Raw genomic sequence first — 14,779 nt, 5'->3', positions numbered from 1 at the left:
ACAGGTGGATCTCTTTAAGTTTTAAGTCAGTTTGATCTATGTAGTTTTGGGGCAGCGAGGGCTATATAGTGATTGATGATGGGAATGATGGGGATGGTGGAGATGATGGAGATGATGATGATGGTGATGATGATGATGATGATGATGATGATGATGGAGATGATGATGACTGTGATACTGGCGTGTTTGGTGAGGGTGGCTCATGAATCTAATGGCTCATAAGAGCAATATGAGAAGTCAGAGAGAAGTCAGTAGTTCTGAAGAAGTAACTACAAAATAGGGGAGAGTCAGTGAGGAAAACACTAGAGCCTCAAAAGGAAGTCCCCCCCCCCCACACACACACACGCACACCCTGCCTCCTCTTTCTGATAACTTGATGGAGGGCCAGACTAAGGAATAGCTGGAGTGGTGTGTCCTGATCTCAGAAGCTGTGTGACCCGGTCCAGAACAAGGGTGTAAGAAAGAGATGGTGTCCCACAGCAAATGTAACTGGATCTGAAACCCACACATCTTGCTTCTCCAGCCCTTCTGACTTCCTAATGGAGGCCCCATTGAGCAATCCCAGAGGGGCCCATCTGACCGGGAATCCTGGAGCTGTGGGTGTCTGCGGATCCCTCTCCACCACGTGCACTGGAGGAGAGGCGGGATCGGAGAGCAAGCAGGCGCGTAAGCAGCGGCTGAGACAACTCTGCGCTGTCATGGCACTGCCCGTGGGGCGCGGGGGTCGGGAGAGCAATCGTGGTTTTCTACCCTACGGTTACCATGGTGTTTGGATCAGATGTGAACATCCTTATATTTGTAAAGCGGGTGGCGGATGTCTTTTATATTCTTTTCTGTGCCTTTCTAGATGATTGCAATGTTTCCAAGAAATATTATAAACGAGGGTCATGTCCTAGGCTAAGGACAACAGATTTTTTTTCTTGTCCAGACTTCCCACTTCCCACTTCCCCTTTCCCAGAGATGTCTTTGTGGATTTCTGTCTCTTCCCCCACGAGCTGACTCTCTGGCTTGACTGGGTATTAAAGGCAAGGCTGTGGAGCTACAGGAAGAAAGGACCAAGAAAGCCACAGGGAAATAGAAGAGGGAAGAAGACTTGGGTGGAGGAGGTGGCCCCCAGTTGCCTTGAGCTGCCTCTCAGAACATCTTCTCTTGGAAGTTAGGGTCCGGCTCTGCACAGGGACCTCAAGCGAGCAAGTTCTCGGTTTCGCCATTCCACCACTTCCTCCCGCGCCAAATGTGCGTGACGAGAGTCGGACCCAATGAGCTCACTCTCTCAAAAATCACTTCAGAACAGTTTGGATATATTTGTTCATGTCACGACTCTTTATTATTTTATCTTTATACCCTCTGACATTACCAGAGCTCCTGGTTTTTGACAAACATTTGGTCAGATCAGATTAGTGAAGGAGCTGTCCACTTGCTTCGAATGCTCTGAGGTACACTTGCTTGCAGTCTGTCCCCTGATCAGCGCGGGGATTTAAAGGCAGCCTTGCCTACAGCGCGCAGTCAGGCAGGCTGGCCTGAAACAGGGCTCCAGAGTGCGGCGTGCCTCACTCAGCATGAGGAGGGAGCCTCGTGAGCTTCAGTATTCCGCGTCATAGGGAAATTCCTCCATGTTTACTGTCCTGCGGCCACAAGCATGGAAGAGACATTAGTGCCATCTAACGCCTCATGCCCCCCCCCCTCTCTCTCTCTTTCTCCTTCCCCCCTTCTTTCCTTCTTAGAGATGATCCCACACAACCCAGGTTGTCTCTGAACTTATATAATGGAAAGCAACTTTGGACTTGCGACCCTCCTGCCTCTGCCTCCAGAGGACTGTGATTGTGATTGCAGGCTTGTGCCACCAGGCCTGGTTTTATTTATCTTATTTAGTTATATTTTTAGTTATTTCTCTTATGTATCGAGATTATAATATAATACGTCACTCCTCCTCCCTCCAAAATCTGCCATGTACCCCTCCTTGATCTCTTAGGAATATATATGTATATACATAAACATATGTGTATGTAACAACAATGAATGAACAAGAGGCCTGGCCTCATAGTTCATGCCACCTGCATGCCCTTGTCTTTAAAGCTGTCCCTGGATTCATTTCTTCCCACAGTAGCCCCTACTCATCGGCTGCAGATTCACACTGCTCTAAATCCACTAAACCTCAGGGCATTTGCGCCCACTGTTGTACTTGCCAAGAAAGGCGCTGTCCTGATACCACATGGCACGTTTCTCCCTTCTTCCAATTGTGACTTTATCAGCAAACCTATTCGGGCCATCACCTATGAGGCCTCTGTTCTACCAAGATCTTATACCTCTTACTAACTTTATATTTTTCCTATGGCATGTGCTACTACTGCCTGACATACATACTTAGTTACTTCAGGTATTTCTAGGATACAGGAGTGGCAAACATGCCATTTGTATAATGTGATTAGAACACAGTGCATGCAGATAAGCCAGTCAGCGAGGGAGAGTGGATGAGCGCTCCAGTCTCCCGCAAAGGAGCATCGTTTTATTTAAAACACTAAATTTCAGAGAATTAGTGGCAACTGGCAGTCACGACTTCTCGTGACTCAAATTTCACTTTTTCACAATTTTAAAACAACCAGTATTTGAGGATGATCTTATCTTGGGTGTCTCCCAACCCTTCCAGCTAACCCTCTACAACTTCCGGAAGCTCGTTTACAACCCTACCCCACTCACTCAGGCAGCAGGCAGGCCCTCCAGTTTATGTTGAAGCTCAGGATAGTGGCCATCTCCTCGTCACTCAACTGGAAGTCAAAGACCTGGAAGGACAAGAGGCCCAAAGCAGCCTTAGCAGGGGAAGGGCTGGCGCCTGAGGCTATAGGCATTCCGCTCTGCTCACACAGGTCCACACTGCATACAAATCATTTTCTAGATTAAGACTGAATTATTTATAGAATTCAGTGTTCCAAAAGAGAGAGACCTTGGGCTTGTAGTCACAAAATTCTCAGTCTGTGCAGTGTCTAATCCTCGAGGGACACATGGATTCTTCACGAAGGACATTTCCACAAGTCTGGTCCATGCCTGTTCTCTGGCTAAAAGGTTGCTGTGTGGGCCAGGGCAGTCTGAACTTGGGCAGGATATCTATGGCTCTTGACCTGAGGGCTCATGGGAAAGCAAGGGTCTTCTCGGCGGTATCAGGTACACCTGTGCTCAGAGCTGACAGGACTTCTCTGGGCCCAATTGTGGCTCACTGGTGATCTATCTCAGCTCTGTCGAGGCCAGCTCCCCGGGGACAAGGGTTCACAAATGATCAGAAATCCAGGAAGACACATGGACAGCCCGGGAATGGGATGAGTAGCAAGCCTAGTGGGCATCTTCGCATCATCCATCCATCATATCAGATAACTGGTCACAATCTTACCTGAATGTTCTCCTGTATCCGCGATGGTGTCACAGACTTGGGGATCACCACCACATTCCTCTGGATGTGGAACCGAATCAGAACCTGCACCAAAAAGTGAAGAAGGAAGGCATGTTTTCACTAAAAGAGGACTATGGTGATTTAGGAGAGAATGGCCCCACAGTGTATGTGTTTGGAAACTCGGTCCCCAGTTAGTGGGACTGGTTAGGACGATTTAGGAGGGGTGGCCTTGTTGGAGAAGGCATCTCACTGGGACAGGCTTAAGGTTTCAAGACTTAAGTCAGTGCCAGGGTGCTCTCGGGTTCCTGTCTGTGGTTTGAGATGTGAGCTCTTAGCTGCTCCAGCACCACGCCCGCCTGCCTGCCGGCTGCCATTTTTCCTGAGAGATGTCAAAGAATTCCTATCTCTCTGTAACCATAAGCTCAAAAACAAACAAACAAAAAAGGGCCTTTCTTCTATAATAAGGCGGCTTTGGTTGCTTTGGTCATGATATCTTATCATAGCAACATAAACGTAACTAAGACAAAAATTATCATTGTGACTCCCTCTGGCTCTTTTATCTTCCGTAATCCTGGAAGCAACACCACGATTTCTCTAGTCAGGAGTGAAGACTTGGCAAGAAGCTAACAAACTAGAAGCTGTCTTTGTTTAATACCAGCGGCATTTCTGGGAGATGCAGGCAGACATACATTTCCCATTTCCATCCCAGCAACCACACGGTGGCTCACAACCATCCATAATGAGATCTGGCGCCCTCTTCTGGAGTGTCCAATGACAGCTACAGTGTACTTACATATAATAAATAAATAAATCTTAAAAAAAAAAAAAAGACTAAGAATGGATTGCAGGGCTGAAAGTGGGGAGGCAGGTTATTTTACCTGGGCTGTGGTTTTCTTGTACTTTGCAGCAATCTTTTTAATTTTGGGGTCCTCTAATAGTGAAGGGTCGTCTGGCTTGGCGCTAAAGGTGGAAAGATAGCTTGAGTGAGTAAAATCTCCAGGGCTGCTACAAGCCAGTGACACCCACATCTGTGACACCGTCAAGGCTGAGAATCACAGCCTTCCCCACTGGCAAAGTGGCCAGGGGTCCTCCTGGAGGCTTTGCCTTTCCTGTGACCCCCATCTGTAGGCTCTGCAGCCTCAGTAATTTTCAAAGGGTGCCCTAACATTAAATAGTAGAAGTGTTCTTAGAAAGTAAGGCATCCTGTCTTTTAAAAAAAAATTGTACCCCACCCCCCACCCCATGCAATCCTATTAGGTTGTGTCAGATATATTGCTATAAAGACATTTTCCCCCCAGGTACTTAAGAAATTTATACGAATACTAACTAGTTATTAAACAATCATTTTAAGACTGATAAAAGAAAGCCAGCACTCTGAAGCCTTACTGAGGTCTGTCTGGGGAGCCCAGGGGACTGTAGGCTGTGACTGTGATGCCCTTGGAGTGACAGTACTGGATCAGTTTTTCCTGGGTGAGGTAAGGATGACACTCCACCTACAAGAGAAAACATCTCCATCACTAAGGAAGGAGGCCTTCCTGAGTGGCTCAGCGGGAACTCCAGGCTCTAGAAAGGCCAAACACAAAGGTCAAATACAACCCACTGATAGATGTGCTACAAACCAGACCCAGAGACCTGCCTCCCACCTCCCTGAGCATCCTGCACCCAGACCTCAGAGATGAGACTCTGCAGACAGTATTGAGCTCTCCCCCTAGTGCTGAAGCAGGCTCATAGCAGGACCCCACAGCAAAGGGAACTTACCTGGTTGGTCACTGGCTTATGTTTCAGTCCAGGCTTGTTCAGGAGCCTTTCAATCTGGAAGTGGTTGAAGTTGGAGACTCCCAGAGCTTTCACCAGGCCCTGGTCCACCAGTTCCTCCATGCCCTGTCACGGGGAGGAACATTGTTTAGATGTCTGCAAGAGGATACAGGGATGCTGGCTTGGTTTAGTCCTGAGATAAGAGGAATGGCTACACAACCCTCCAAGTTTTAGGTAAGCTGCAACCCAGGAAAGAAGTGTCAGTCCAGACAGCAGAGGCTCATCAAGGGGCAGACGGTACTGGGAATGTATGTGTTCTGTTCTCATCCCGCCCAAATCTGGGTTACCTGAGAAAATTGGTTCATTCAATTTTGTCCCCTATCTTTCTTTCACAAATCTGTGTGTGTGTGTGTGTGTGTGTGTGTGAGAGAGAGAGAGAGAGAGAGAGAGAGAGAGAGAGAGAGAGAGAGAGTATGTGTAAGAGATAGATAGATAGATAGATAGATAGATAGATAGATAGATAGATAGACAGACAGATATTGCAGGCTGATTGATGCTAGGACCAGTCAGGCACTCTATTGTTGAGCTACATCTCTAACCTTTTATTTTTTTCTTTTCATTTTAAAATTTTGAGATATGCTCTCTGCAATCATCCAGATTAGCCTCAACTTCTTCTGAAGCCCCGGCCAGCCTCAAACTTGTGATCCTCCTACCTCTGCCTCCTGCGCCTCGATTAAAGGCCTGTGTCTTCAGAGCCAGCTTCCTACTTGATTTCTGACCCCAAATCTCGTCTGGGTCTGAAATCTGTCCAATTGGCCACTTGCCACAACTATTTTTTTCCCCAGAATGAGCAATTTAAAATTTGTTAAATGATATCATATCTGATGTGGCAGCTACAGATTCAACATGTCTTTGTAGTTCATTTATGATAGGTTCCTGCCTAGAAGTTTGCAGAATATGAAAGTATTCAGTGTGCTTCTTTCAGTGAGCCACGAGCCTTCACAGTGAGGCTGCTTGGGACCAACTGACAGTTGATGACCGTGCACATCAATATGGGAAGGAAGGAATACACATGGGTCCTGAATGAGAGCATAAGCAGGGTTTAACTTGAACCTGAAAAAAAAAATAATGTAACTGAGGGAAATCATGAACAGGCTGGAAGGACGGCAGAAGCCAGCACCAGCAGCAGCGATGGCCAATGTGTTCTGAAGCGAACACCACCAGAGACCACAGAGCACTCTCAGGCCACAGTTTACTGGTTTTCAACCTTTGTGCAACCCACTGAAAGCTAACATTTTTAAAAAAATGTTGCTGGGTGTGGGGGTACACACCCTTAATCCCAGCAGGCAGAAGGTAGAGGCAGTGTATCTCTCTCTCTCTCTCTCTCTCTCTCTCTCTCTCTCTCTCTCTCTCTCTTTAAATTCCAGGCCAGTCTGGTCTGTATAGTGAATTTCAGACTAGCCAGGACTATGTAGTAAGACCTGTTGAAAGGAAGAAGGAAGGAAGGAAGGAAGGAAGGAAAGAAAGAAAGAAAGAAAGAAAGAAAGAAAGAAAGAAAGAAAGAAAGAAAGAGAAGGGAAGGAAGGAGGAAGAGAGGAGGAAGAAAGAAAGAAAGAAAGAAAGAAAGAAAGAAAGAAAGAAAGAAAGAAAGAAAGAAAGAAAGAAAAGGAAGGAAGAAAGAAAGGAAGGAAGAAAGAAAGGAAGAAAGGGGGGGAGAGCAAGGAAAAGAAAATGAAAGAGTTGGGGTGACGTTTGGCCCCACTCCCTGAGTTTCTTACAGACTTCCTCTGGGATGCAGCACAGGAATTCGGATGCCCCAGTGACATCAGTGTACAAGGTTGAGAGCCACCAGAGTGAGGACGGAGTTCATTAGGTAGGGCTGTTGAGCATTGATGAGACCTGAAGCCCCTGAACTCCCTCCCCAGTGTGCAATGAGATCATTTACGCGTGCTTGTGTCTTCTATGTGAACTTTGGTCTGCATGTCTGACACATCTGGCCTTCTTTATATTAACCTCCCCTACCCTCTTCTAGATTTCAGTCAGTGAGGCTGCTATTGGAATAGTTGCTGTTCCAAAGCACTCCATGCGGACATGGTTAATCCTGCTGCCTCTAATCAGAGACTACAGCTTGTTTGTTTAGGCCCTTGAAAGATTCCAGCCCGGCAGGGTACTTGGGAGGTAATGGCAGAGGCAAGCAGATCTCTGTGAGTTCAAGGCCAGCCTGGTCTACAGAGAATTCCAGTCTCAAAAACCAAACAACCAAACAAACAGTTTAATTTAGAAACAATTCTGGGATTCATTTATAAGACATATTACTAAGACATAGGACTAGGCAAATCAGGGATATACCTATGTTTCTATGACAGAATTACCAATCGCCATAGTTGATTCAGAATAAGAACTACTCAGTTAGTTTCCACATCTCCATGTGTAGCCCATGTGTAATCTATTCACAAAGAATAACTAAGTTATTTTCATGGTCATACATGACAGCCATCTTGTCAGGTTATTAATAATATACTTGCATCAGTGAAAAAAAATGAATGCTGAAATTTTAGGCTGTCCTGGGGGCTTTGCCACACAGACTATTCATTGTTTTTGACTCCATGTTGTTCCTTAAGCCATCAGCAAGCAAGCTGGCCCTGTGTTGTTGCTGGTCGTTTGGAAGCCTTTAATTTCCCCTTTTCCCATCCAAGTCAGAAGGCTCAAGAGAGTCTTCAAGATCCATTAAGGAAGTAAGGACAAATTTTTTTTTTTAACTTGATTTTCCTACTGTTCTGGGGATGGGATCCTGGGCCTTGAACTTAGTAGATAAAACCCCACCACTGAACTAAACCTACAACTTCTAGATTTCCCCCTGGACTTTCTTATAATTACTGTTGTGTTATGGGCACACATAATGAATGATTTCCTTGCCAAGATTGATTCCTTTCAAGTATATTTCTAGGTGTTAACTTTTCCAGGGGAGACATAAATTCCTCTTCAGCCCAGAGCAGCCAACAGCAGACCAAAGAAGCGGCCCATGTCCTTTGGGTTTCTTACTCAAGTCTAAGCTGGGAAAACAACCAACTTAACTGGGCTTCCTTCACACAGAGCTATGAGGGAGGAGCTACCCTCAGGAGCGAGGAGGAGCTACCCCACCAGAGAAAATATCCCCCGGCACCATGAACCTTATATCCAGATCCAAGAGGAGGGCTCTTATGTGCTGCTGGCTCTTGAGCTGCTCTAGAGAGCCTACTGGTCTACCTCATGACCCTGGTGAGCCCTCTTCCCACCCCATCCCAGGAGGGAATGTCATTGGGTCCAGTCTTATGAGAGTCTCATGTTTACATGTACAACTGGCATGCATGTCTGTCCTGTCTATCACTGGCATGCATGTCTGTCCTCTGTACCACTGCATGCATGTCTGTCCTCTGTACCACTGGCATGCATGTCTGTCCTGTCTATCACTGGCATGCATGTCTGTCCTCTATACCACTGGCATGCACATTTGTTCTCTGTATGTTCTTGCTACCTCCAGCTAAAGTTCAAAGTAGCAAGAATACCATGCAGGTGGAAAAACACTTTTGGACACAGAAGGCTCACATTTATGTCATGATATCAGTTCCCTCTTCTCAGGAAAGGCAGTGTCAGCCATGGTGAAGTAGGGAAGATTCATCACGGCTTGCTCAGCTCACTTTTCATCACAAGCTGGTTCACTTTTCTTCTGTTGACATTTGCAACATAGAGTGGCAAAGCATCCATGATTTATTCAGCTTTTGAACATTAATGATGCACATCAAGTATTGATCTGGGTTCTTCAAAGAAATAGAGCTGATAGAGTGAACGGCTTGACTTTAAAAAGCATGGTGCTTGCTTTTTCTTTTGTTTACATATATGTTCACTCTTCGCCGAGCACTGTGCTAAAGGTTCTGGTAACTGGACTGTGGAGTCAAACAGATCTGAGTCTAATCTTAATTGTCACATCCCTGCTCTATGACACGACCACTTCCCAATTCTCAAGGTTATTGGTTTCACCATTTGTACCATTTCACCATTTGAGGAAACACCCCTCAAAGGGCTGGTAACAAATGGGCTCTGGCGGAGCTTAGGATGTGAGCTCTCTTCATCCTCATCATACCCTCAAGGGTATACATCTGTAGAAGGTATTGTGTGAGTGTGTGAGTGACATGAGTGCATGCTCATGCTATTGCGTGTGCAGAGGTCAAAGGACAACCTCGTTTGCTGCTTTCACCTGGTGTGAGGCAGGGTCTCCTTGGTTTTCATCTCTGTGTGTGCCCGCCTAACTGGCCGGAGCTCTCCGGGGATACTCTTCCTCCCATCTGGCATATGAGCACTGGAAAGGCAGACATGTGCTTCCATATCTGGCTTTGTATGGGTTCTAGGTCCTGATGTCTGTGCAGCAAACACTGTACCCCTGAGACTTCCTACTAGCCCATATGTAAGAGGAGACTGGCTTGAAAGAGCTAAATTTTTCCCTAGGCCAGTGGGGTATGGTGGTGCATGCCTCTAATCCCAGCACTGGAAGGCAGAGGAAGGCAGATCTCTGAGTTCCAAGTTCCAGGACACCAGGGCTGCAGAGAAACCCTGTCTTGAAAACTCAAATTTAATAATAATAATAATAATAATAACTTCCCTAGGCTACTAAAACGTGCAACGTTCCTGTATCAAGTTCCCGCCCTTAGTTTCAAACTGGTGTATGTTTACCACAAACTGAGGAACACTATATTTCCTGTCTCAGTTGAGGTGCTAACCGTCACCTCAAAAACAGATGATTTTAATCTCAGCACCTGGGAGGCAGAGTCTGATGGATCTCTGTGAGCTCCAGGCTAGCCAGGGATATAGAGTGAGACACTGTATCAAAAAAAAAAAAAAAGTAGATGATTCTAGATGAACCCTAAATTCAAACACAGTGAGGAAGGAATTAGAACTAGAGAAAAACAGAGGCAGGATTACGCACAAGGCATGTGGGTCTGCCCGTACCACAGTGGCCCTCTCGATAGCACAGTAGAAGCTGGAACCTACCTCCCAGGCTTCCAGGAACGTTGTTTTACCAGGGAGAACATTGCCTTGAGCATCTTTGGGGAATAACTCCTTTCCCGGCTGTAAATACAAAACAGACACCCATTGGTTGCACCTGGTTCTATGAAGCAAGGATCCAAGACAGTGGAATACCCAGGACCCACACCTGCTTAGCGCCTGATCAGGCTCTGGGAGACACACTTGCAGACGTCAAACTTCAATCATATCTCTATCCCAACCTACTGTGGTTAGGTAAATCTTAAGTTACAGAAACGCAGGACCAGTTTCCAAATCTGCTATTGTATGTCATAGACATGCTCAGGAATTTCCACCACCTTGGAAACTAATGCAGCATTATCTGGATCCACATAAACCTAGAGCAATTTTAATTTCAAGACCACTAGGCAAGGATCTGATCCCCAGCATTGTCCTAGTTGGTTCAGTCACTCCCTAGGCATGCCTTGATTGGCAGGAGTCTCAGCATGCTTTGGTTGACAGGAGGGCTGGACCCTGGAATACAACACCCAAGGTGTTTCTCAAGAGGGTATCCCTGAAAACAGAGTCAGAGGGAAGTCGACATCATCATGTCTCCTGTGTCAGCACAGAGAACAGCTCAAACCTGAAATGCCTGTGGCCAGTGAATAAGATAGAGGTCCAAATACTCCAGCTTCAGATCTGTGAGGGTCTTCTGAAAGGCTTCCTTTAGCAGTTTTTTCTCAAAGCAGGTGGGCCACAACTGCAGAGTATAACAGTGGAGAATTAGGAAGTGAAGGAAAAGAGTCACTCTATGCTCACCCACCCTGACCAGAGATTTACAGTCTGATCTAGCCTCAGGACAGACTATTTATAGTTAACCAAACTGGCTAATTAATATACAAGACCTGATAAGAAGGCTCAGCGAGTCAGGTCATTTCCTAAGTGCTCAGGGTGATATATTTTTCCATGCTTGTAGAATTTGATGTATATCTTAGATCACTTAGCATTCTGGTGCTATGCATGGGATAGTCCCATAGCCCAAAGATACCAGGCCCTAATGGTGAATTACAAGGAGTTAAATGGTCATGCTACACAGAGTCTTTGTCTCACACCAGATGCAGTTCCCAAGTGGGTAGAGTGTGCCAGCTAGTGATAGCCAGTCAACCACCTCATTCTACACACCCCTCTCCTTTCTTTTTAAAGCATTTTATATTCCACTTTTATTGAGATAAAAAGATATTCCTATGCAATAATTAAAAACACTCTTTCTGCATAGTCACTAAGAACATGGTACTGAGTGGTACGGCTCAGGGCCCACCCTTTTGAAAAAAAATGAAAAGATTTATTATTTCAATGTATGCATGTACACTGTGTGCGTGGGTGCCTGTAGAGGCCAGAAGAGGGTGGCAGATTCTTTGAAACTTAAGTTATAGGAGTTGTGAGCCCCCTGATGTTGGTGCCAAGAACCAAATTATGGTCTTGCGCAAGAGCAGTAAGTCCTCAGCCTCTGAGCCATCTCTCCTGCCCCCCAGACCCACCCTTAAGGGCAACCCTAGCATCTGAGTGTGCGGAAAGATGTCACTGACAAAGAGCATGGAAGTCGAGAGTATTCAAATCTTAAAGGAGCCATCCTTGTTATGGGAAAACTAACGCAGGGGGATGGGCCAGCAGCAGAACCGATCGCATCAGTACTGGCTTGGAGCATGGATCTTGACGCCCACAGATATAGCAGAAAGCAAGGAAGGAGGTTAGGAGAAGCTGGAGAGGGTTCTTGGTATGGACCAGACTCTACCTGCCTTGAAGCCATGTCCATCAAGTGCACCGTCGTACCTTGCTGACGATGAAGAGGTCCTCCCGCCTCACAGCCTTCTCTTTGATCTTCTCTTGGATGGCTTCTCCCACCTCATGCTCGTTGCAATATGCATACGCGCAGTCGATATGGCGATACCCAGCGTCAATGGCTGCCTTCACAGCTTCTTTGACTTGGTTTGGGGGAGACTGAAAGGCAATAGAAAAGGCCATTAGATGCTCTTATACCAAAACCTTCCTCAACAGGCTTCACTCAGCCCAGTTTTACCAAATCACTGCATTTGCTGGTGGGGGCCACTGGGGAAGAAAACAAACTTTTCAAAGGAGAAGGAAAAGTGAACTGTAATGTGCCCCCGTGCCATGTTCTAGCAGCGCTAAAAGTCAGTTTCCATCTAATGCACCTGGTCTTAAAGCAGCTCTTGTTTCTGGGGAGAGTGATGGCTCCCACTGCAAGTTGCAGAAAGCCAAACTCAACTCTGCAGTGACCCAGAGGATTTCAGTCCCAGACCGTGATAAGAATGTGAAGAAATGGTTACTGTATGGTAAATCCAGACTCGACCACACAGCAACTAATACAGCTGCACTCATGAATGAAATACAATCAACTTTTTTAACAGCAGAAAGTCAGACTACTGGGTATGGTGGGCCATGTGTGTAATCCCAGTATCTGGGAAACAGGAGGATTGTGAGTTTGAGGCTAGCTTGGGGCACATAGTTGTCCCCAAAATAAAACTTAAATGCTAAAAAGCCTTTCATCAACAAAACAACCAGCCAAACAACAGCAACAACAAAAACCAAAACTCTTCTTTCACCAAATCTAGAAATATCTTGGTTAAGCATCAAATGTAGAAAAGCACCAGAGAGAGAGAGAGAGAGAGAGAGAGAGAGAGAGAGAGAGAGAGAGAGAGAGAGAGAGAGAGACTGCTTCTCTAGGACAAGCATCAAGCCTGCCAGCGTTTCTTCAGATAAGAGCAGACCCTCCCTTGCTAATACCACCTCCTTATCTTGAGAACAACTCCCTTGTCAAGCTTTCTGTCTAATCTTTGGATTTCTGAGACTTACTTCTGGTCAGAGTGTTTGTCTGCTTGGTAGAAAGTGAAGTTTCTAATTTGGAGCAAATTCAAGTAAGATTTTAACCTAGTGCTGAATCAAGGAGGGGCCACACCTCTGTCCCAGGAGCAGAAGAAAAGGACAGTGCAAAGAACGAGAGACAGGCTAAGCCACCAGGACGAGAGACTCCACAAACAGATCCTGGAGGTGGCTCATGCCTGTGATAACCTCTAGAAGCTGAGGCAGGAGGATGTCAAGCTCAAGGCCAACCCAAGCTACAGAGTGAGTTCTAGGGCAGCCTAAACTCATGTGTAAAACTCCCAGTCTCCAGAAACCAAATTGAGAGAGCTCCTGGAAACAAACTGACCACTGTCAAGTTCTCACCAAGGGAGATAAACCCAAGGGCAGAGTTAGGAGACGGGACAATGTCAGACTTGTCTCAACAGAAGTTGGGAAATCTGCCTCGCCAGGAAGAGGGGTGGACCTTGGGGCATTCTGCCAGGGGAGCACTCTGCCAGGGGAGCACACTGCCAGGCAGGGTCTGAGCTCAGGCTCTGGAGTCTTCCCGCTTAGTTTGCTGTACTCAGAAAATGGTGTAGTGCCTTGGTAAGGGTCAGGTGCCAGGAGCCTGTGCTGGGGTCTGAGACTCCACCTTTCCCCCAGGCTTCCAGACCAGATGCTGCAGTCTTTCCCCCCACAGGCAGCAAGCAGCGCTAGGTCATTTGAAGTTTCCGGTGTCCTGCCTCTGAATAACTCAGCCAGAAAAAAGATCAAACCAGCCAAAACTTATAAAATGTTAAGTGTCTTGTAAGTTCTGAATGGAGTTTGCTAAAGAGGCTAACTGCCAAGTTCGTTGGGGGTTGGGAGGAAGCTTGAAACCTGACACTTCTCAGGGATGTCATTGCTGGGAAAAGCCTGTCAGAGCTTTGAGGTCTGAAACAGCACAAAAGTCAAAACCAACTTGGGTTCTGGCTCCAGGGCTCCAAACTCCCAGTAGATGTCATAGAAAGAAGAGAAAATGCCCAGACCCTGCTCAAAGGCAGCAGGTATCCCAAGACTGCACACTCACCTTCCAGGTGCCCAGGCCCACAATGGGCATCTTGGCTTTGGTGCTGAGCTCTACGAAGGTGGCCATGGTGGCTGCCGAAATCTTCCTGAGAGCAGATGTCTGTGTCCTGGTTAAAGAGGCGGATGGAGGCTTTATGTCCTGGATGAAGAGGCAGGCTCTTCTTATACTGCGTGAGCAAGCAGTTCCACCCATCCCCGCCCCCCACCCACCCCACCCCACCCCACCCCGCACTGAACCGGAAGTTCATCCCAGTCTTTTGTAAGTTTTAAGAGTGTGAGTGAAGATTAATCATAAGCCGGGGGAAATCTCCCTGGTGCAGAATATGAATTGCTTTGGAGAGCTACTTAGAAGTTTATGAGCCTTAGGAACATGGGGTGAAAGATCCTTCCAGCTGTATTTCTAGGTGTGTTTGGGTTAGCACATTGTGTGGAGGACAGTGAAGCATGTAGGTATTCCGGGAGGTTGAATGGAGTAAAAGTTTTCAGAGGAGGCTACATAAATTATTCTGAGATAACTGTTGCTGATCACAAATGATCAGTGACAGAGGGACACTAGTCTGAAATCAAAAGACAATTGGGCAGATGTTGTTAGAGAGGAGAGAGAGACAGAGAAGGAAGTGAAGGAGAGGGGAAAAGAGGGGAGGGGAAGGGAGAGGAGAGAGATTTTGACCAAGACTATGGCGTCCTGGAAGTGTCTGTTTTCTAACCCTCTTTTTG

General features: G+C 46.5%; 1 protein-coding gene across 1 annotated transcript; it reads right to left on the bottom strand.

Moving 5' to 3' along the window:
* Window positions 1-1,321: 1,321 nt before the first annotated feature.
* On the bottom strand, window positions 1,322-14,179 carry LOC127678454 (aldose reductase-related protein 2). Its single transcript, XM_052173409.1, has 10 exons — window positions 14,064-14,179; window positions 11,966-12,133; window positions 10,779-10,895; window positions 10,163-10,240; window positions 5,141-5,263; window positions 4,769-4,875; window positions 4,261-4,342; window positions 3,383-3,466; window positions 2,698-2,780; window positions 1,322-1,625 (listed from the first exon to the last, which is right to left on the bottom strand). The coding sequence occupies exons 1-10, from the start codon at window positions 14,127-14,129 to the stop codon at window positions 1,583-1,585; spliced, it is 951 nt and encodes a 316-aa protein (XP_052029369.1). The 5' UTR covers window positions 14,130-14,179; the 3' UTR covers window positions 1,322-1,582.
* Between the last annotated feature and the right edge of the window lie 600 nt (window positions 14,180-14,779).

This window comes from Apodemus sylvaticus, chromosome 2, assembly GCF_947179515.1.
Source record: "Apodemus sylvaticus chromosome 2, mApoSyl1.1, whole genome shotgun sequence".
Classification (NCBI taxonomy): Eukaryota; Metazoa; Chordata; class Mammalia; order Rodentia; family Muridae; genus Apodemus; species Apodemus sylvaticus.
Note: the sequence above shows the minus strand (reverse complement) of the source record. Positions and strands in the feature narration are given on the sequence as shown.

Coding starts and splice junctions, on each gene's coding strand:
- LOC127678454 (XM_052173409.1), bottom strand. CDS start 14,129: ATGGCCACCTTCGTAGAGCTCAGCACCAAAGCCAAGATGCCCATTGTG. Junction 12,134..14,063: donor TGGGCCTGGGCACCTGGAAG/GTGAGTGTGCAG, acceptor ATTGCCTTTCAG/TCTCCCCCAAACCAAGTCAA. Junction 5,264..10,162: donor CGTTCCTGGAAGCCTGGGAG/GTAGGTTCCAGC, acceptor TCCCCGTGACAG/GGCATGGAGGAACTGGTGGA.